We start from the raw sequence: 24057 nt of genomic DNA, 5'->3' as shown, positions 1-24057 counted from the left end.
CAAGGCAAGTCTAGTTTTTTCCTATGAAATAATATTTTATTTAGTTTCTTATTCTGAATAGACTGTTTAAATATTTCGAAACCTTGACTCATCACCAACATATTAGCTACATTCCTAAAATATTTCACGTATAAGATTCTCAAACATACCTGTATATGAAGATTTAAATAATAAATATTTAAAGCACAGGTTTAGGAGAGGAAGACCTCTGAGAGACATCACTTCAACATGAGCAGTTCTTTTGATACAGTCAATCACCCACAAAGCCACTCAGGTTTACTCTTTCTCTACTCTGACGAGAAAGGTATCGTGAGACAATACCAAGTAACTTGTAAAACTGCACTGAGCACAGTCTTTATTATAGAAACAAAGTTACTTTGTTACAATCTATATAGTAAGGTACCTTTTAGTGAGTAAAGCAATTTTTCTAATTGTTCACAAACCAGATGTTCCAGGGATTTTTAATGAAGCATCATCAGAGATAGAGCCACTGTTGCTTAACTGCAGTTGCCAACCTCAAAGCTTTCGAATCTCTTATTTTCTAAAATTCTTTTAAAGCAGTAATATTCCTAGGAACATCTTGCAAGTTATTTTAATAGCTAGTGATATCCACTTTACTTTGAAACTGGAAATTTAACCAAGGCTCTGATACTTTCACCTATTTTTGTGCATTACTGCCTCATACGCCTGCTGAACAGTATTTCAGTCTAGGAGAATGGCTGTTTAGTGGGAAAAAAAATGGAAACAAAATGGAAGTAGATTTACTTTCTACTTGTATCTTAGCTCCGCACTATGGGTCCAGCTTGTGTTGAAACAGAGACCAAAGATTCTTTTTTTGTTACACTTAACTATTTTCAAAAGCTTCAGTTCATTCTGTCTGTTTTCACTTGCCCACCAAGATTTGTTGTTATAAATCAACATTCTGTATTTTTTTTTTGGTCTTTTGTCTTTTCTAGGGCCACTCCCACGGCATATTAATAATTTATGATTCTAATGTAGAGTGTAGTTTATGCTAAATGCAAACGTAATACTTATCTTTCCCAATAACAAAATCACATTATACTGATAACTCAGTTGAGCGACCCCTCAGTTCTATTTTTTATACTTTTATGCTTTGATACTAGTGACATTTCAAAGGCAAAACAAAACACCTGAGTTCCCATCTTTTTAGCGCAGTCAGCCCTCCACAGCCACAGGTTCTGCACCTACAGAGTCAACCAACCAAGGATGGAAAACGTTCAGGGAAAAAAAAATTGCAGAAAGTTCTAAAAAGCAAAATTGGAATTTGCCCTGCACGGGTAACTCTTTACATATTATTTGCACTGGACTAGGTATCAGAAGTAATCTAGAGACAACAAAGTATACAGGAGGATGTAGACAGATTAAATGCAAATATTATGCCATTTTACATAAGGGACTAGAGAGCATCCACGAATTTTGGTATCCTCAGCAGTTCTGGAACTGATCCCCTACAGAAAACAAAGGATGAATGTGTCCTTTTATCACTCTTCTATTCATTTTTTTGGTAACCATATTCAATTAGCACATACGAAAACATTTAAATTTTTTTTCAATTGCCACTTTCCTTTTTGCTTTTAGTTTTCTGATTTTCATACCCGAAGGATATGGTTTCTTATTTTTCTGAATGAAAGTAACACGTAACTCTGAGGTCATCTGTTTGCAGACTTTTACAGCTGTTTAGCACATCGGTGTCTGCCTACTCCTGTTACAATCCAACTCCTACCTCAAAGCAGAAAACTGAAAAACTGAAATGACATCTTTTCAAAGATAAACAGCTGGCTTTTCTTCTTAACCATCATATTCTTGATTGAGAGCACACTAGTTTTTTGTTTGTTTTGTCTTTTTGTCGCTTTAGGGCCGCACGCACAGCATATGGAGGGCCAGGCTAGGGATCGAATAGGAGCTACAGCTGCCAGCCACAGCCACAGCCACAGCCACAGCCCCTCGGGATCTGTCTGCAACCTACACAACAGCTCACGGCAACACCAGGGAGCAAGGCCAGGGATAGAACCCTCGTCCTCATGGATGCTAGTCTGGTTCGTTAACCACTGAGTCACGATGGGAACTCCAAGATCACACTAGTTTGAATTTACCAATGGCAAATAATATCTAAGCTGCCAAAGAGGCCGGAGGATAGCTGTACCATCAGTATTCAGTACTCTAAGTTAGTTAACATAGTATTTCAAAAGCTCATTTAACAACTGCTCATCTTTTTGACGACTTCTCTCACCTTGAAAAAAGCTAAGCATGTAACTGGACCCATATTTTAATGTCTTGATAATAGGAAGACTATACGAGCTCATAAACCACTGTATGATCAATGCTTTAAATTAAATAGTTACATATCTTTTATATGTTGATAAGTACCTCATTTGCACAATATGAAGGCTAGCAGACGATTTTAAAATTACTCTTTCATGAAACAGATTTCTAAAACCTGAAAAGTACATATGACATGCATCACTTATTTTCTGTGACTTAAAACATAATGTAAGGAAAGAAAATGTTACCTATTTCTAACAAAACCGTGTAGACAGCAAAAATGTTAGAACGAGGAGTCTTTAGGCCACAGTACGACCCCTAAGTGTTACAGAACATAAAACTGATTAATTTAAGAATTTAAAGTAGAAAACAAAATTATTTAAAAGAAGAGCACAGAAGCTGTGCTTAAAAAAAAAAAAAAAAAAGTTGAAAGGAAGGGGATGAGAAAGGTGAGAAAAAGCACTCCCGGACTCCTTACCCATTGCTGTTGGTGCTGGAGCTTCCTGATGGTATTTTCAGCTTGCTCCAGTTTAGCACTGGCCTCATCACTCTGCTGTTTGATGGTGGCCAACTCCCGTTTTATGAGGTAGTTTTCCTCAGCCTCCTGGGCTCTTGTCACTTGTCCCTTAGGACATAATTTTTGTGTGTGTAAAGAAAGACTGTCTCTGTGAGGTTTAGTTACTTACTTTGAAATGTTAAAAAAATAAAAATAGTCACCTCAGAACAGAACAGCCTAAGTAATTATTAGCCAGCAGCTAATTACTGCTCCAGCAAATACTGGGAAACTAAATGAAAAATTCATCTGACAATCTTAAGAACAATTCTTCTGTCAGTCAACAAAAATTCAGTTCATGCAATATTATTGAGTTGTACATGCAGGACTAATATTTTCAATGAATAGTAGTTAATTCTCCAGAATCCAATGATTGGCATTTTGGGATAAATACTTTAAAATAAGGTTAGCTTTAAAACGTGCAAAAGATGCTTATTTTAATAAATGATAACACACTGTTATCAAAAATTAAGTTTATACCCACACATACCACCCCAAAACATTATTTCTAGGAAAATGCATGTAAGACTGCATGCATTAAAATATGAATTTCTAGGTTTAGGACTTTCCTTAGATGTTAGAGAAGATGCTTTAAAAAAAAAAAAAAAACTATACCTGTATCAATCTATCTGCCAAGGAAGCACTTTCCTATAAAAGGAAAAATTCAGATAGAAATATAAGAGAAGGAAATAAAATAAAGGTGATAAAAATTAGGAATAAGAAGAAACAACACATACCCAAATTCCACCTACTTTTCATTGTAATTAAAATGGACATTTAGATTTTAAAACCTTTTTATTGTATATATTTTTATTCTGAAAAGTATATCAAAATAAGGATACACTGCAGAAAATCATCAGCTTCTACAATACCAAACACAAATCCCATGAGGTTTTTCATCATTTGGGACAATATCTTCTTTTTAAAGCATACTTTAAGTATTTTTAGAGTCAGCCCATATTGCCAAACCACGCACATGAAAGGAGAAGGAATTTGAGTACACAATTCCACTTATAAAGTGTGACAGCAATTTGTGCAACAGCAACTTCCAAAGAAGCAAAGAAAATATGACAAATGAAATTAATGAGCTCAACCGTTAAGCTCCAGCAATAACTAAGTAAATATTTTAGTTATACACTTTAAATTGATACCTACTTATTTACAGAATTCTAACTGGTAAAGGACATACCTAGGCTATCTATGCCAATAAAAAGGTACTTAATTTTCTAGAAGCAAAATTCAAACTTAACACTTTCCAACAGTGCCTGTATCATTCTGCAGGTTCGATGACATAAAAATGCTTCTTCTCTGAAAATGTCTTACTCCAAAGATAAAAGACCACTTAAAAAGATGTATATTTTACTATAAATTAAGTATTTAGTAGAAAAAATATATAAAATTAAAACTTAAAAACAATTAAGCTCAACCTTTTTGCAATCACCAAAAAAGTAGAATTATCCTCAAAGCAACTCTAATGAGGTAAAGAAAATGCATCCTTAATATAATGTACCTGCAATTATTACACAACAAATCAGACGTGTGTAATAACGATCCTATCCTTGTGCCTTGCGATTTGATGTGAAACCATCAATACTTTCAAACAAAAGACAAATGTGCAAATAATCTGTATCTTCATTCATTTCTTTCTGAAATACTGACCTATAGATTTTCAGGAAAGATTTTAAGATATTTGGCAATATCACAAGGAGTATTTTTTTTAAACTACTAATTCTCATCTGTGGTAAAAAGAAAAAAAAAATCAAAAGAATTTGTGAATTAGCAGAAAAGAAAATCAAGGACTTGGAGAAAAGACTTGTGGCTGCCCGGGGGGAGAGGGAGGGAGTGGGAGGGATCGGGAGCTTGGGGTTATTGGACACAACTTGGAATGGATTTACTTGGAATGGATGCTGCTGAGTAGCATTGAGAACTGTGTCTTGATACTTATACTGCCATAGAACAAAGGGTTGGGGGAAAAATGTATATATGTAAGAGGAACTTGATCCCCAGGCTGTACAGCAGAAAAAAATTAAATAATAAAACAAGAAAAAAAAAAAGAATTTGTGAATTAGGATGTTTTTCTTTTAATAACCGAAACTCTTGGGCTATACTTTTAATACACAATACATTTTTCTTTCTTTTTTCTTTTTTGGCCACACTTGCAGCTTACGGAAGTTCCTGGGCCCAGGATCTAATCCAAGCCGCAGTGACTTCACTGCAGCTGCGGCAATGCCAGATCCCCTAACCCACTGCCCTAAGCTAGGGAACAAACCCATGCCTCCACAGTAACCTGAGCCACTGCAGTCAGATCCTTAACACACTGCACCACAGTAGCAGCCCCTCAAAAGACTCTTACAGCATCAGAAACAAGACTACAAAGGACATTACATCAAAAGCACAGTAAGAAAAACTAACGCAAAATTTCCACTTTGCCCAGTTATTTCATATGAAACAGAGAGGAAGAGGTAACAAGTAGTATTAAGATAATTCTAAGAACCAAAAGTTTAGGCATAATTCTTGAACTGAAAAAAATCAACATTACGGAGAATTTTTATATAAGAATCAGTCAGTCATTTTGCCTAAACCGAAGCAATCCGAGGCCATAAAGAAAGCATCGTCATATTTAAAATATGGCTAGACAGTCAGGGAAGTATTTGAAAGTCAGCTTTAAAATACTATACAGAATGGATTCTTAGGTTACCCCTAAAGAATATATTTTTTAGAGATTATGAAAACAAACAATATCCACATGTTACTCAAATAATAATCTTAGTTTGGAACTTTAATCTTAAAGTTCAAGGGCTTGTAATGATCAATTTTTATTGACAATTTCGTTAAGGAGTACAAGCTACGCAAGCTACACCGTTAACACTATAACTTCAGAGACATGTGCTAGATTTCTTAAGCCTTTATTTAAAATAGAAAAATATATTGTGCATTCAACAGAAGCTTGCCTAAATAGCAATTTACTTACTTTTTCTAATGTTTCAATGCGCTGTTTTAGAAGTCTATTTTCTGTGCGTAACCTCTGCAGAAAAAGAAAAAAACAAACGAGGTATGCAAACATTCCTGAAAAGGAAAAATGACACCTAAATCATAGTTCATAAAAGGTACCACCTTTTATAAATGGGAAAAGAGTCTAAAGAATGGCTACATTATAATCTGCAAAACTCTTAAAGGCTGAGAGCGAGAACAGCGCGGCAAAGGAAACGAGCACGTTTATCATTCCGGCTGTGACTGAATTTTAAATACAAGCTAGAAGACATACAGAAATAACCCTTCTTTTCTGTACCTCACGTAATGACTCATAGCCAGTATTTTCTTACATGTCTTAACAGCCCCATTATAGAAGATTATCTCCTTCAAAGACAAATACAAATAATATTCAAATATCAAATAAACCAGACAGGTGCAAAATGCATGTTCATAGGGTTAACATCAAATGGTCAGTTTAGAACTAGATCAGCCTCCATTTATAATGTGTTGTATATGCCAAGGTGCAAAACTTCATTCAGAAAATACAGAGAATGAGTTGTTTTCACCAAATGCATTATTTATCATGAGTTGTTTTAACCTTAAGAAAATTACTAGAATTTTCTTATAGTTAAAAATAAGTTTAAAAAAAAATTTTTTTTTTTGGTCACACCTGCGGCATATGGAGGTTCCCAGACTAGGTGTCAAATGGGAGCTGTAGCCGCTGGACCACGCCACAGCCATAGCAACACCAGTTCTGAGCTGCATCTGGGACCTATACCACAGCTCATGGCAACACTGGGCCCTTTAACCCACTGGGCAAGGCCAGGGATCGAACCTGTGTCCTCATGGATACTAATCGGGTTTGTTTCCACTGGGCCACGATGGGAACTCCATAAAATAAGATTTTTTTTAAAAAAAAAAACCCTTTACCTAATTTTTTTTGTCTTTTTAAAGGCCAAACCCACAGCATATGGAAGTTCCTGGGCTGGGGTCAGATCACAGCTGCAGCTGAAGGCCTACAGCACAGCCACAGCAACAAAGAATCCAAGCCTCATCTGTGACCTATGCTGCAGCTCACGAAATCACCGGATCCTTAACACACTGAGCGAGGGCAGGGATCCAACCCACATCCTCATGAATACTAGTCAGGTTTGTAACCCACTAAGCCACAGTGGGAACTCCTTTACCTAACTGTTTACTGTCCAACTTCCAAAGCCCATCAAATTACCACTATTAAGTTTTTTTTTAATTAAAGTATAGTCAATTTGCAATGCTGTGCTAATTTCTGTTGTACAGTGAAGTGGCTTAGTTATACACATATATACATTCCTTTTTTTTTTTTTTTTTTTTTTTTTTGTCTTTTTTTGTTGTTGTTGTTGCTATTTCTTGGGCCGCTCCCGCGGCATATAGAGGTTCCCAGGCTAGGAGTCGAATCGGAGCTGTAGCCACCGGCCCACGCCAGAGCCACAGCAACGCGGGATCCGAGCCGCGTCTGCAACCTACACCACAGCTCACGGCAACGCCAGATCGTTAACCCACTGAGCAAGGGCAGGGACCGAACCCCCAACCTCATGGTTCCTAGTCGGATTCGTCAACCACTGCGCCACGACGGGAACTCCCTACATTCCTTTTTTATATTCCTTTCCATTATGTGCTATTAAGTCTATAACACTCTACTTTAAAATATCATCTCCTTTTTGTATATTCCACCAACATAAATGACCCCTTCATTTTGCCATCATTATAATTTCAAACTCTCTCTTACCTTTTTGGACCAATTTGCTCCAGAGCACAATCCAGCCTTCTTCCACCCTACTTTCTTCCTCTAAATTCCTACTAAAAAAGTCTTCCTCAGAAAAATTCTCCTAGGAGTTCCTGTCCTGGCTCAGTGGAAGTGAATCTGACTCGTATCCATGAGGGTGAGGGTTGGATCCCTGACCTTGCTGAGTGGGTCAAGGATCTGGTGTTGCAGTGAGCTGTGGTGTTGGTCACAGATGCATCTCAGATCCCACACTGCTGTGGCTGTGGTGTAGGCCAGCAGCCACAGCTCCAATTCAACCTAGCCTGGGAATACCCATATGCCACAGGTGCAGCCCTAAAAAGACCCCCCCCCAAAAAAATTATCCTATCAATTCAATCTATTATTTTGCCAGTAAAGGCTAAAATATAGTTTATATAACATATAAGTCTCTGAAAAAAAGAAATATAGGCTACAGCTCCGATTAGACCCCTAGCCTGGGAACCTCCATATGCCGCGGGAGCGGCCCAAGAAATAGCAACAACAGCAGCAGCAACAACAACAACAACAAAAAAGACAAAAAAAAAAAAAAAAAAAGAAATATAAAAGACTATGAATTATTGTTGTCTTATTAAGTGGACCACAAATTAAAACAAATAAATCTTAGCGTTATTACACAGATACTTTATAAATTAAATTTTCTTGCTCTAGTCACGAGAATATATTTAGATGATTTAGGGTTTTTGCCTTTTTCTAGGGCCGTACCTGCGGCATATGGAGGTTCCCAGGCTAGGGGTCTAATCGGATCCTTAACCCACTGAGCGAGGCCAGGGATCAAACCCACAACTTCATGGTTCCTAGTCGAATTCGTTAACCACTGCGCCACAACAGGAACTCCTATTTAGATGATTTGAAATAGTTATCACTTTATATGTGATTTCAGACTACAAAATAGTGTGAGAAGGACATGTTTCTCATTTTTTGGTTACTCATATTATGTACAGCATAGTAGTCTATGCAAATAAGCAATTATTAAATGGTATTAAAGTATGGAAAGCCAAAGGAAAAAAAAAAACAGCAGCATTTCATCTATCTTAAAGACTGGGGAAGGGAGTTCTCTTGTGGTACAGCTGGTTAAGGATCTGGCATTGTCACTGTAGTGGCCTGGGCAGCCGCGGTGGCATGGGTTCAATCCCTGACTGGGAAACATCTACATATTGTGGGCATGGCCAAAAAAAACCTAAAAACTGAAAAAAAAAAAAAAAGACTGAGGAAGTTAAGTTCAACCAGATAATTGAGTGAATAAAGTTACTTACCATAGAAATAACGCTAAAATAATAAAATTTAAATCTAAAAACACTTACCTGGATTTCCCTTTCCATTCTCATTGAATCTCCTGAAATTTTGCTATTAATAAAAACCTAAATTCATTTTTCCCCAAACACCTACACAAATGTCTTCATACCACTTTTTCAATAAATCATCAATTCCTCATTTGTGTGATATCGACTTCATGATGAGTTGATAACCAGACGTGTCAGTTCTTAAAGACTGCTTCAGGACCACCTACACAGCATTTTGCCAAGTAGAGCTTTGTAATCACTCTTAACATCTGGTAGAGCTAATTTCCTCCACTCTTACATTGTTTGTTTTGTTTTGTTTTGTTTTATCCTCCCCAAAGCTTGACTACTAGTAGACTACACTAGTAAAGAAACCAGGATTTGAAGTGAGCCAGGTTTAGGTTTAAATCCTCACGCTGCAATTACACCTGCGGATGTCATTAGAATCTCCATTTCCTTACCTAGAAAATTGGAGTAATAAAACCTACAGTGACGCTGGAAGAATTACATGAGACAGCATACTGCCTAATACATACCAAACAAACGGTTAATGATAAGCATTGCTCATAATTTTACAGTTAGGGCGTGAATATTATTTTTCTACTTTTGCTAATTTTTTTTACAATTATTCTTTAGGGTTTTTTATTGCTCTGGAATATCACAAGGAATTAATTAGATTGGAATTTATGGAGAAATTCCTAACTTTACATAACATGTTATTTTTGTCTCTCCCTGTTATTCATCTTTTTAAAACACCTTTTGCAAAGTTTTTCAGTGTTTGTTAGGTTTCACCCTATTTTTTCATCTAGGTTATTCCTAAGCACCCTTTCAAAAAAATTTCAAAAGGAATTTCTTTTTTCTAAGATATTTTTGAAATGTTTATTGCTGCTATATAGGAAAGTTAATGACTAAATTCTATCACCTGACTAATTCCTCATTAATTTTTAAGTACACTTATTTTTAATCGCATTTTCTAGAGCTAATTAAAAGTGTTTTCTAAACTTTAAAGTAAAAAACCACAAAGAGAAAGAACAATAGGCACCTACACTTGAAAAGAGAGAGACTTTTATGGCATGGGGTAGATACTGTAAGTATCTGTTAAATGAATGAATTCTTGAATAAATTCTGCCACACTGACTTTTATTAAGCAGCCATTCCTTTTTTCTTTGGTCTTTTTAGGTCCGCCCCTGAAGCATATGCAAGCTCCCAGGCTAGGGGTTGAATTGGAGCTATAGCTGCTGGTCTACACCACAGCCACAGTGACGCCAGATCCGAGCCGTGCTGTGACCTACACCACAGCTCATGCAACGCCGGATCCTTAACCCACTGAGCGAGGCCAGGGATTGAACCTGCATCCTCAAGGATACCCACTGAGCCACAACGGGAATTCCGAATTCCACCATTCATTTTTTAATGAAAAGTTTGTAATGCCACAGAAAAATGGGCATCCAGGTCCTTCTTAGGTCACGATTCCATAAAGTCCTTCTGAGAGAGCAGCGCAGTATATTACGCTGAGAAGCACATGGGTCTTAGATGAATACAAGGCAAAGTTCAAATTCTTGACTTCTACCATTTTCTACCAGTGTGACCACGAGCATACTATTTGAGCTTTCTGAATCTGTTTCTTCAGAGAAAGATGAAAAACCCTTTCATACGGTTATTGGAATAAAAGGAGATAATGCATGTATATTACCCTTCATATATTAAGGGTTGAATTAACGTGTCAGTACTAGTACTTCATACTGATTGTTCAATATAATTCCTGGATGACTTGGACAATACATGTTTTCTTTTTTAATGCTAGGCAATGAAAACACAGGTGTTTTTATATCACTATTAAGTTTTTAGCATATCTGGGATATTTTATAATTTTTTAAATAAGACAAAATATCTCTAATCTGACCCGAAAGCAGTCATCAGAGTTTCTAACTCCTCCTGATTTGCAGGGCTTAAATCTCTATGCCCCAAACACAAATTTAAGTGCAAATATTAGGTTGTTGATTCATGTGTCCCTCCTAAATAGAAGAGGGGGTAAAAGTTCTTCTTTTTCAAAGATCTGCGTTTTACCCTAATATAAGCTAGAATTTTGGTATTTCTTACCTCCTCCCCCTCAGGTAGAACTTCAAGAGATTGGAATAAGATACTATAAAGATGTTTCTAGTAGCAAAAAGTTTCACACAGTAAAACTTAAGATTCCCTGTATGAAATCACTATCTCAAAGTCTTCGTACAACACTTTCCGAGAAGGGATGGAAAATACTTAGAAGTCACATCTTGATCAGGGAGCTGACAGATATAACTCTAACAACAGAGTTCACTGACCCAAAAGTCAAACCTTAAAACACATTTCACAACATCAAAGGCTGATCTTTCACTTCTGTATCAAAAATATCAAATAATTTACTCTTTGTGTAAAGAACAGTATGTATAAGGCTCTCTCCCTGAAGGCTTCTGAGGAGGACCAAAGCAGGCAGGTCCTGGTTTATTTTCTTTGTCTTTTTAGGGCAGCGCCTGCAGCATATGGAAGGTCCCAGGCCAGGGGTCGAATCGGAGCTATAGCTGCTGACCTACACCACAGCCACAACAACACGGGATCTGAGCAGCATCTGCAACCTACATCACAGCTCATGGTAACACTAGATCCTTAACCCATCACTGAGCGAGGTCAGGGATCGAACCTGCGTCCTCATGGATGCTAGTCAGATTTGCTTCTGCTGAGCCAGCTTGGGAACTCCAGGAAGGAACTAGCTTAACAGACCTCATTGCCTTGTAAAAGGGACCGTGGGAGAGGGGAAGGGGAGAGAATAAGGAAGTGGCATTTCCCCACGCAGAGAGAGGCTCAAATAACACATGGCCAATTAACTGTAAACCAGGTGGTCTTCTGACTGTGACTGAGATGCACCGCCAGGCCCAACTTAAAAACTGGACATATGCAAGCATAAAGCTAAAAAAGTACAGCTACACAAAAACTGTTCTGGCTTTGTCCTTTAGGGGGCAGGAGGAGGAAAGAGAGATGAAAATGGTGTAAGAGTCAAAAAGAACTATGTGGAAACAAGAGTTTATGAAAGGAACTGTCTCTGAGATCAGCATACTTCCTTTGTGTTTCACGAAATTTTTAACTTTTTTTTTTCAGATTCTTCTCTATAAACAACTTTGTCATCTGTTTTTGCCCATGACACATGGAGCCAGCATTCAAAAGTATTTTATCAGGTCTATGATCTATAACTTTCCCCAAAAAGCAATATTTGGAAAAAAAAATGCAAATATAGGCTAATGTCTGCTAAATCTCCCTGAAAAGGCCTATTGGTATTCCTACATTCATGTGACTTAATCTTAGAAAAAACTTCTTCAAGACCAAGGATTGCTCATAGAACTGTGATTTTTTTTTTTCCAACAACAAAGCATGGTGAAATGAGCAGGATGGCTTCCCCATCCTCAGATTCTTGATTTGCAGTCCCGAACATTCGTGGTATGCGATACCCCACACTCTCTCCCCACTCCTCAGGGTGACGTACTTTTTACGTTCAGTAGTTGAAGTGGACGGTATGAGTTAATGCCACCCTTACTCATGGCACCTAAAAGAAAAGCAAATGGTAGATGGAGCAGCAGCTGCGTCACAGAATTTTAAAAAAAAAATTTTTTTAAAGAGGGGAAAAACATCCACAAGGGTATTTTCTTTCTCTCTCTCTCTCTGAAAAATGTAAAAGACTCTATTTCCACCTGAAGGTGAAGAGGTGACAGAAATGGAAGCAGAACATCTCTAAAGGGGAGACAGAGTTGATGAGAGAGAAGAGACTGTCCCCCAGAAGGCTTTTGAGCAGGATTATGGTAAGAAAGAGCGGTAATTTAACAGAACCCATTCCCTAGTAAAAAGGGCCTGTGGGGTGTGAGTAATGAAGTGTTATTTTATAGCAAAGCTAAATTAAGTGAGTTGTAGAGAAGACAGTCACTGAATGTCCTGCCAGGTCAAAGTCACAATCAGACACATCCAAACATATAGTTGTATAAAAAACAAAATGAAGTCACTCAATAAAAATTGTTTGGGTTTTGTTTGCTTGTTTCTTTCTCTCTTTTCTTGAAGAGGGTGGGAGGAGGATGAAAGGTAAGAAACTGGATCAGCCTGTCACTGAGCTCCTTCACTAACTCCTTACCCACCGGGAAATTTCAGCAGAAAAGCCAATTCAACTTTCCTAACACCCAACTCACACACTGCCAAAGATCCTCAACTTGGGAGTTTCTGGCCTACAAGGGTACAAATAAGAATTTTAAGGTATACATGGGAATTCACATGTTCATCAAATTGAAAATCTACTTGTTTCTCTGGACGGTAGTTCAAAAATAATCTTTGCTTAGAGATGAGAAAACTGAATTGATCAAAGCTTTCTGCAGCTCGAAGGCACCATAATTAGTTCTAGTGCAATGATTTGCCCTATTTGGTCCACCTTCTGTTATACTTCTGTTAGTCTCAACATGTTACAGATCTATGTTCTCTGTAAGATTTAAAAACATGTTTAGGAGTTCCCGTCGTGGCGCAGTGGTTAACGAATCCAACTAGGAACCATGAGGTTGCGGTTCGGTCCCTGCCCTTGCTCAGTGGGTGAAGGATCTGGCGTTGCTGTGAGCTGTGGTTTAGGTTGCAGACGCGGCTTGGATCCAGCGTTGCTGTGGCTCTGGTGTAGGCTGGCAGCTACAGCTCCGATTCAACCCCTAGCCTGGGAACCTCCACATGCTGCGGGAGCAGCCCAAGAAATAGCAAAAAGACAAAAAAAAAATTTAAAAAAAATAAAATAAAATAAAAGCATGTTTAAATGGAACGATAATTAGCTTCCCCAAGGAAGTATTTTTTTCTCCTGATGACCCACCAACAAATCCAGAAAAAGGGAAGAGCTGCTCTCTTTCACACTAGAATGAAAACCACTTTGGTCACATTATTTTGGTATTTGAAATGTCTGTTTTTAACTATCATCTAGTGGGATGGTAAATTTATTAATAAGTAAATACAAACATCATTGCCAAATTTACGACAAGGAATAAAAATATTAACATGACCTAACATCTATTGCCAAATAACTGATTTCAATCAATTTATGTTCAGCAGTGTTAAAGTCCTAAGATGCTTACTTTAATTTCAACTTGTTCTTCCATTTCTTTAGTTTTTATTGTAGTGTATTCCTTTTCAAGCCTAAGGAAAAAGAAAAGTTAAAAGTATGCTTTCATTCCAAAATAGTTAATGAAATTATAAAATTTAAAACCACATATTAACACAAAATGCACTTTTTGCTATGTTTTCTCAACTATAACTTGAGATACTTGTTATCAGAAAAAAAATCTCAATAGTTATACAGGTTCTTAACTCAAAAAAATTATTTCAAAAATAAGAACCACACAAAAGTGAACTTCAGAAAGCGAAATATTATAAAAGGCACCAAACAGAGAACTGAGTTTACAGATTCTATTCAGGATTTACTCTCTCAGCTTTCATACATAATGCACAGCAGTGTTAACCCATCTTTGTTTTACCATGTTGTACATTTCACCCCAGTATTAATTTATCTAGAAACTAAGTTTGTGCCTTTCACCTGCCTTCATCAATTCCGTTTCCAAAGCCCCGTCTCTAATAACAACACATCCGATCCCTTTTCCTCTGAGCTTGTTTGTTTCTGGAGTAGATGCCCACAATAAACACTGTCATCTCCTGGCACGCAACGCCGTGACTGGACGTTTCCATTCTTTTCAAAATGATCACCAAAGGTATCACTACACAGCTACTGAATACAGTCCCCGCACTACACATTTCACACCAAGGACTCAGGCTGTAACTCCAAGTTTTTAGCCTCTTCATCTCTATAGTTTAAGTATTTATGAAGTCCAGTTTAGGTTTTCTTTTTTGTGCTTCTGGTGTTATACGCAAGTTATCACTGCCAAATTCAATGTCATGAAGCTTTTGCCCTACATTTCATCTAAGAGTTTTAGAATTTTAGTTTTTACCCTTAGATTTTTTTTTTTTATCATTTTGACTTAAATTTTACATAGGTGTTAGGTAAGGGGTCTGATTTCATTCTTCTGCATTTGGACACCCCGTCTTCTCAGCAACATTCACTGAAAGACAGTCCTTCCCCCATCTTGATAAAAATCTTTTGATCATATATGTGAGTACTTATTTCTGCCTTTTTTTCCAGTGCCATCCTGTTCTAATTACTCTAACTTTGCAGATAAGGTTAGAAATCAGGAAGTGTGGGTCTTCCAGCTTTGTTGTTCTTTCTCAATAATAATTTGGCTATCTGGGGTCCTTTAAGATTCCATGAGTTTTAGAATAGGGTTTTCGATTTCTAAAAAAAAATGTGATAACGACTGCACGGAATCTGTAGATCACTTGGGTAGCATTCGCATTTTAACAAGATTAAGTCTTTTAGTCCATGAACAGAGGATGTGTTTCCATTTGTTCCTATCTTTAATTTCTTACAGTAATGTTTTGAAGTTTTCACTGTATAAATCTTTCGTCTCCTTGATTAATTACTAAGTATTCTTTTTGATGCTACTGTAAAATAACAGATTCACTGGTTATTTAAGACTGTACTGTTTAATTTTCACGGAGTTCCCGTTGTGGCGCAGTGGTTAACAAATCCAACTAGGAACCATGAGGATGCGGGTTTGATCCCTGGACTTGCTCAGTAGGTTAAGGATCCGGCGTTGCCATGAGCTGTGGTGTAGCTTGCGGACGTGGCTCGGATCCGGCGTTGCTGTGGCTGTGGCTGTGGCCGGCGGCTACAGCTCCGATTCGACCCCTAGCCTGGGAAACTCCATTGGCTGAGGGAGGGGCCCAAGAAATGGCAAAAAGACCAAAAAAAAAGACTGTACTGTTTAATTTTCAAAAAAACTGTGAAGTTTCTAGCTTTACTTCTGTTGTTGATAACTTCATTTGTTATAGAGAAGATACTATGTACATCTATCTCTTAAAAATCTATTGAGAACTGTCCATTACTCCCTTCAATTTTGTCCATTTTACTTCATATATTTTGATAGTGTGTCATCAGTGCATAAATATTTATAACTGATACATCTTATCGTGATATTGAATCTTTCATTAATATATATTATCTGTCTTTGTCTCTTGGGAACTTTTTTAAAGTCTATTTTGTCTGATATTAATAGAGCTACCTCTGCTCTCTTTAGTTTACTATTTGCATGGGATATCTTTTCCCAATCTTTCACTTTCAATCCATCTGCATTTTGGATCTAAAATGAGTCACCTGTAGACAACATATAGTTGGGTCATGTGGTTTTTCTCCATTCTGCTAACGTATATCTTTTGGAGAGTTTAATCCACTTAAAGTAATTACTGATAAGGAAGGACTCACTGTCATTTTGCTATTTGTTTTCTATGTGCCTTGTCGCATTAAAAAGTCCTTCATTTCCTGACTTACTGACTTCTTTCATGTTTAGTTGATTTTTTTTGCAGTAAAATGCTTAAATTTCTTTCTCATTTCCTCTTGTGTATACTCCTTTGTGGCTTCATGGAAATTATATTAAATTCAAAAGTTGTAATACTCTAATCTGAATTTATAGCAGTTTAACTTCAATAATATATACACATTCTGCTCCTTTAGAGCTCCTTTCCCATCGCTTTTTGTGACTGATGTCACAAAAAAGTATGTTTATACATTTTGTGCCCCAGAACACAAACTAATGATTCTTTTAAATCTGTTAGTCTCCTAAATAATGCAGAAAACAAGATTTGGAGCTTCAAACAAAAATTACAATACTACTAGCTTTTAGACTAATAACTGCTTTTTTAAAAAATGTATTAACTTATTAAATCATGTAATCATGTAGAAAACAAAAAGTTTACAACCCACTGTTATGAAATAATAGCTTTTTTGGAGTTCCCTTAAGATGCAGTGTTTTAAAGATCTGGTGTTGTCACTGCAGTGGTCAGGTTGCTGCTGTGGCATGGGTTTGATCCCTGCCCAGGAACATCCATATGCTACAAGAACAATTTAAAAAAAAAAAAAAAAGTGGTTTTTGTTTGTTTGTTTGCCACATATTGCGTGAGTAATAATATGAGTATTTCCTGAAGGGGAGGTCTAGTGAATACGAGCTCATCCACCCTTTATTTATCCAGCTGATTTCCCCCTCACTTTTGAAGGACAATTTTGCCAGATGTAGGATTCTTGACAGTTTTTCCTTTCAGCACTTTGGATCTATAGGCCCACTGTCTTCTGGCCGCCAAAGCTGCTCATGAGAAGCCTGTTATATCTTATTGAGGACACCTCATATGTAATGATTGGCTTCTCTTTGCCGTTTTCAAGATGTGCTCTTTGGAGTTCCTACTGTGGTTAAGCAGGTTAAGCACTGGAGGTTGTCTCTGTGAGGATGCAGGTTCCACCCCAGCCTCGTGCAGTGGGTTAAGGAGCCGGCATTGCTGCAGGCTGCAGGGGAGTCACAGATGTGGCTCAGATCAGGGGTTGCCACGGCTGTGGCACAGGCCTCAGCTGCAGCTCCCATCAGACCCCTAGACTGGGAACTTCCATATGCTGCCAGTACGGCCATAAAAATTAAAAAAAAAAAAAAAAAAAAGTGCTCTTTTCCGAGTCTGAATATAATGTACCTTGGTGTGGGTCTTTTCGATATCATCTTACCTGAAGTACACTGAGCTTTTCAGAGTGTTTTCATTAATGTCTTTCAGTAAATTTTTAAGGGTTCAGCCAGTACTTCTTCCTACATTCTCCTTCCCTCTTCTCCTTCTGCGGCTCCCACCATGTGTGGGTTAGTCCACCTGATGGGGTCCTATCCCCTGGGTCCCTGGGTCTGTCACCCTTCCTGGGCCTCCTGTCGCCGCTGTTCCTCAAGTGCAGAAATCTCCAGGGTCCTGTCTTCGAGAACAAGTGTCCAATTCTTTTGTCTGCTCAAATCTGCCTTTTAATCTCTTAGTGAACTTTTCATTTCAGTCACATTCCACTTTCCTCCACACAGGCAGCTGTTTTTGAATGTCCTAGTCTTTAATGACTGGCTCCCAAGAGGGGAAAAAGAGAAAAATGAAGGGGAGAAAGGGGCACCAGGCTTTAACATCTCTCGGCAGTGTCTTCAGCTTAAAGACAGCGGCCCAACATCAACGGGGAGATGTGCAGCAACAACGGCTTCTCTGCACCTGCATGATCAGAGCGAGCAGTCCAGGAGTCCCCTGGTGGCCTAGCGGTTAGGAATCTGGCTTTGTCACTGCTGTGGCTCAGGGCACTGCTGTGGTGCGAGTTCAATCCCAGGCCTGGGTACTTCTCATGCCACAGGTGTGGCCAAAAATTTTAATTAAAAAAAAAATTAAAATTAAAAATAAACAGCAATCAGCAATCAGAACATAGATCCCCAATACATGAAGGACAAGGCTTTTTTGCCCACCCTAGCTCCCACAAGTTGCATGCAATTTGTTCCAGGAACACAAGCACGCTGCCTGCCAGCGGCTCGCGGGTGGAGGATGGGTATCTGCTAATGTGCTAAGAGCTGACCAAGTTAACTGCAATTCACCACGCCTTCCCCGAGCTTCAGTGGACTTGAGTGTTCCAAAACAGTTCTACCAGACAGAGTCTACCAGCGCAACTATTGCCTAGGCGGGAGACAGATTTCTGGTGCTTCCGACTCTGCTTTCTTCTCACAATCTTCTGTCCACAATGACTTTTTTTTTTTAATGGCTGCACCCGTGAGACACTGGAAGCTCCCAGGCCAGGAGGGAATCGGAGCCACACAGCTTTGGCAATGCAACCCAAGCTGCTGCAGTGGGATTGTTAACTCACTATGCCACAGTAAGAACTCCCACAGCGAGTTTAATATGCAAATTTTGAGGCTTAGAAAGGTTGGAAAACGTGCCTAAGGTCGGTCACACCTTTAACGGCTACACTGCTATTTCTTTTACTTTGGCCTGTCTAAAGGAATACAGGATATCCAAAAGAATTTATAAAAGACCCTAAAAAGTTGCAAAACATTTTGAACAATGGCCGCACTGTTGAAATAACTTTACAGATTTTGCAAATGACTACAGTGAAGCAGATACTTTGTATTACGTGAAAAATGTCATCATCACTCAGTCGCAAACCTCAAACAAATCATTGCTCAGTCACAAACCTCAAACAAAACTCTTAAGAGTTACCATTTAATCCTTGCCTCTCAGTTCAGCCAACAAGCATGTTCTATTCAACCTCCTCAACAATGATCTAAATCATTATTACTTTTTCAGAATCTGCACTGATAGTTTTTTTTAAACTGTATTATTTAGAACAGTTTTGGGTTTGCAAAATAATTAGAAGAGTACTGAGTGTCTACACACCCCACCCCCAGTTTCCGCCATGCTTACCTCTTCCATCAGTGCAGCAACTTTAAGACAACCGGTGAGCCACCATTATTAATACATTATGAACAAGTGAGGGCCATAGTTTACTCGGATTGCCTAAATTTTTGTCTAATGTCCATTTTCTGTTCGAGGATCCCATCCAGGACACCACGTCACACTGAGCTGTCGTGTCTTCTTAGGTCCCTTGGCCAGGACAATTTCTCAGACCTCACGAGTGTTTATTTCCCTGATAGTCTGAAGAGTGCTGGTCATTAGGTATTTTGTAGACTGTCCCTCGACTGGGATTTGTCTCATGCTTCGCTGATTATAGCGGCATTATGGGTTTTTTAGGGGAGGAAGACCACGGGTATACACTATCAGCAGGACAGCACGGCCGAGGCCGACCTGATCACCTGGCTGAGGTGCATCAGGTTTCTGCAAGGCTACTTCATTCTGCCTTCACCAAGAGCTCTTGAGAGAAACATCTCACTCCTAAGGAGAAGACGGTAAGGTTCAAGATGAGTCGGAAATACTTTGCTGCCCTAAAAGTAAGGGAAGTTTCGAGGAATCCTGGGGGCTTGCCAAAAGCACAGAGCAGCCAGCCCGAAAGCACTCCCACTGGACACTACAGGGACAATTTGAGAGTAATGGGTTATAATTCACCACAAAAGTGAGTCACTGGATTCACACTGAAGTAAGCAAACAAACTAGTAAGAAGGGAAACGGCTTCCTTATAGAAGAATGCCAATTAATAAGAAAGAAAAGAGCGAGTGAGAGCATCATAACAGATGTAAATCTGGGGAGCGAAGCACCTTGGCACAAATTACTTAGTAAAAAAAGAAAAATAATAAATTAATAGTTGTGAAACCTGGAGACATCACCTTAACCAAGTAATCAAAGCTGACATCAATTTTGAGACAAGCCAGTACGGTACACCTACTGTACGGTGAACTGAGAAGACACAGCATTACTGGTACACCTGCCAAAAATGAGCAACCTGAATCTAATAACGAGGAAATGTTAGAAAAACCCAAACTATGGCACTTTCTACAAAATAACTGGTTAAGGATCCAGCGTTGCCATGAGCTGTGGTGTAGATAACAGCCGTGGCTCAGATCCTGCATTGCTGTGGCTCTGGTGTAGGCCAGCAGCTACAGCTCCGATTCTACCCCTAGCCTGGGAACCTCCATATGCTGCGGGTGTGGTCCTAAAAAGACAAATAATAATAATAATAATAATAATAATGATTGTATTCTGGAGCCATCTTCAGAAACAACCTCAATCTCCAACTTCTGCCATTTTCCTATCCAACCAAGTTAATGGTCTTCAATTTTTTTTCCTCAGGTACTTGCTAAAAGAATGTTGCCCCTTATATACTTCATTCTTTTTTTTGGCCACACTCACAGCATGTGGAAGTTCCTGGGCTAGGGATAAAACCTGTGCCACAGCAGTCACCCAAGCCATGGCAGTGACAACACCAGATCCTTAACCCGCTTAGCCAGCAGGCAACTCCAACTCCTTATATACTACAAAGGCATCTAAAAAAAAAATTGTTACAGACGTGCATATACTTGTAAAGGAGGTAATTTATACATGCTTCCAATTTTTTCACTAAAACTTTATATGTTAATGCTTGACCCCATGATCACCATTCAACTTTTCAATTCGAACTATAAGCAAGATAAGCCAGCCTTGCCAAGCATTTGTCAGCTGGATGAAATAAGAAGCTACTTCACTGGATTGTTCTTGCTTTGTTCTCTCAGGGGACACTCCTTCTGGAGCAAAAGACTCTGAAATCTCAAGACTCTGCCCTTTAAGGGTCTAACACTTTTCCATTCACACAGGGAAAAAAGTTGCAGAACAGAGAATAACATGGGTCTGCTGGAAGTTTATAGGAACACTGTGACTAGAGGACATAAGCCAGCTGCAAGAACAAAGGATTCCAGCACCAACAAGTTTGCAATGACCGGCCACATTCTGGCCACATCTAGTATAAATGGGGCCTAGGAGTTCCCGTCGTGGCGCAGTGGTTAACGAATCTGACTAGGAACCATGAGGTGGTGGGTTCGGTCCCTGCCCTTGCTCAGTGGGTTAACGATCCGGTGTTGCCGTGAGCTGTGGTGTAGGTTGCAGACGCAGCTCAGATCCCGCGTTGCTGTGGCCCTGGCGTAGGCCGGTGGCTACAGCTCCGATTCGACCCCTAGCCTGGGAACCTCCATATGCCGCGGGAGTGGCCCAAGAAATAGCAAAAAAAAAAAGACAAAATAAATAAATAAATAAATAAAAATAAAAGGGGCCTAAATTCTGACCTGGCTAAGACAGTCACTGGGACACTAGGCCACCACCGACTTGGTCTGCTGAATAAAGCTGCTATTTCTTGTCCCAACATCTTATCTCTGCATTTACTGGCCCGACATGCAGCAAGCATTATGAGCTTGAACTCAGTAAAGACACCTCTAACACAGGAATGTCATCAGGCAGATAAGAGTCAGGAAAGAACACAGACGGAACTGAAAATCTAGTCACCAGGCTCTGAACATTTTCCTGAGTCACAGCAGACTAGACTGTGTACGCAGCTTACAGACATCTCTTACATGTTATACTAACAACCTGCTACAAGGACAACTACCAGGCTGTAATTGTACTAAGCGATTTAATTCTCTGTTCTGCCACCCTCCTACCTACAGGAAGCTTGAACCTTCTCCAGAGCCAGGTCCAAGTCTGAGGTCGTCACACATCCTGAGAGCAGTACTTAGGAGAAAAGGATGAGACTCATACACTTTTAATATTCTTTAATACTGATCAAGTATTACTCGCCAGACTATGCATAAACAGCTACTAACCACTAAGCAGTAGTCAAGGCAGTAAGAAGTAGAGACTGCAAGAGAAAGGAGGAGAAAAAAGAGAAGCATGTTTGCTCTGGTGATCTCTTATCTTGGATGGCACTGCTGTAAAAAGATCACGACTTTCTGAAGGCCCAGATGATGGTCAGCATTTTTTAGCAATTAAGTATTTTTAAGTAAAGTCAAGAGGCAGAAATTGAGATGGCTCCTAAGGTTTTATCGATTACAGAACAGAACAGTCTATAACATCTCTAAATGATGGTGTAATGTGATTGGTTATTAGCAATTTCACAGGTAATTCATAATAGTTCAAGATCAAAAATTGGCTGTTTTTGCAAATTAGAGCTAACTAATTTTAACGACGTAATTCTTACTCATGTTCTAACCCACCTCTGGGGTAGGAATACCCATGGCAGTATAGTGTACATGCTCATGTCATGTAACTTCATGCTGCAGCAGCAAAGACACCGAGAATGGTGGGGCCAGCTCTGCCACTTTAGTAAGCGTCAGGAATGCGAATTTTGACCTCAGGCTAAGATTGATCTAATCACCGGAAGCTCGATGAGTAAGAGCTGTCATTCTTAACACCTTTACCGCATTTCAAAAATTAACCATTGTAAGCCAAGGCTGCATATCTTGAACTTTCACGAAAAAATATACAACAAAGTTTCATTAAAAGCAATACATAATAAATACAATTTTAACTTAATGCCTACCTCACACCTAAAGTGCTGGTTATGCTCATCTTGAACTTACGTGACACACTGGGACCAACGGCGAGGAAAAGAAAGTCTGTGCCTGAGACCACAGCGTCAAAGCGTCTCTAAAACAACACACACGCCGGGTTCCCAGGCCTGCCCGTGTGGGACAGGAAAGGGGATTCTGGAACGTACCGCGCCGTGCGCCCCTAGGGCACTGTGCAACTCTTTAAATCTACGTTCTCCTGAAACCAGTGCCACCAAAGAAAACCCCACAGGTCCCCCAAGTGCGGAGGAAAACTGCCCTCACCAGGAGAATGTCTGGCCGCTTCTACTTAATTTCCTAAATGCACCAACAAACCACCACAACCAAAAATCAGAACAGAAAATACTCACTTTTTCATTTTTTTTGAGTTATATTTGACTTGGTAAGCTGCCTGGATTAACTTGTCTGGGCCACCATCAAACTGATGCGGAATGACCTTCTGAAAGTGCTGACACAGTGAGAGAAACACAGAAGAACTGCTTAGTGCTATTCAGCATCATTTAATAGTAAAATCTAAAGACTGTTAAGACGTCAGGACCCGACTTACCTGTAACATCCCTTCCATGTCGAGCTGCATCAGTTCTGCCTGGTTCATCTGAAGAAGCGCCAATCCTACCCGAAACACTATTTCTAAACCCTGAGGAAACAAATGGTATAAAGTCAAAATTGTCTTACTTTTCCACAGAAAAAAACAATCATTCAAAGGAATAGTAAGGTGAACATTTAGGTAGCTAAACTAGAGGCTGGGAAACACTTTCGGTAAAGAGATGAACCACAAACGTTTTAAGATTTATGAGCCATGTGGTCGCTGCCACAACTCAGCTCTGCTATCCTGCTGCTCCAAAGCAGACACAACTATCACATCAGCAGTGGTCACGGCTATATTCCAGGAAACTATTCAAGTGGAAGGACATGGAGTTCCCATTGTGGCTCAGCGGGTTAAGAACCCAACTAGTATCCATGGGGGTGTGGGTTCATCCCCTGGCCTCGCTCAGTGGGTTAAGGATCCTGCACTGCCACAAGCTGCAGCATAGGTCACAGATGTGGCTCAGATCCAGCATTGCTGTGGATGTGGCATAGGCTGGCAACTGCAGCTCCCCTAGCCCAAGAACTTTCATATGTAACAAGTGTGGCTATAAAAAGCAAAGACAAGTGGAAAGATAGATTTGGCATGTGCACCGGGACAGATCAGTACATGAAGCACAGTGTGCCAGCCCCAGACTAACCTAATGTGGCTTATTATACAAACTGATTTTCCCAAAACGT

General features: G+C 39.2%; 1 protein-coding gene across 12 annotated transcripts in view; it reads right to left on the bottom strand.

Annotated features, from left to right (window-relative positions):
* Positions 1-24057, bottom strand: part of EVI5 (ecotropic viral integration site 5) — a 232499-nt gene that overhangs the window by 98062 nt on the left and 110380 nt on the right. For 7 of the 12 annotated variants that reach the window (XM_085024007.1, XM_021090208.2, XM_085024006.1 and 4 more), the window contains 6 exons: positions 23339-23428; positions 23142-23239; positions 14008-14068; positions 5808-5861; positions 3452-3484; positions 2762-2908 (listed from right to left, as the gene is read on the bottom strand). In XM_085024007.1, the coding sequence (XP_084880133.1) occupies positions 2762-2908; positions 3452-3484; positions 5808-5861; positions 14008-14068; positions 23142-23239; positions 23339-23428 (483 nt within the window). Of the gene's footprint in view, positions 1-2761; positions 2909-3451; positions 3485-5807; positions 7139-7432; positions 7916-14007; positions 14069-23141; positions 23240-23338; positions 23429-24057 lie in introns of those variants that run through there. The other 5 variants (XM_021090213.2, XM_021090220.2, XM_085024009.1 and 2 more) reach the window with 3 other exon arrangements.

The sequence above is a fragment of the Sus scrofa genome, chromosome 4, assembly GCF_054392235.1.
Source record: "Sus scrofa isolate SSC_HxYL_T2T_F1_AM1 chromosome 4, Sscrofa_HxYL_maternal_Yorkshire_Landrace_v2.0, whole genome shotgun sequence".
Taxonomy (NCBI): Eukaryota; Metazoa; Chordata; class Mammalia; order Artiodactyla; family Suidae; genus Sus; species Sus scrofa.
This window is presented reverse-complemented; position numbering and strand designations above follow the sequence as displayed.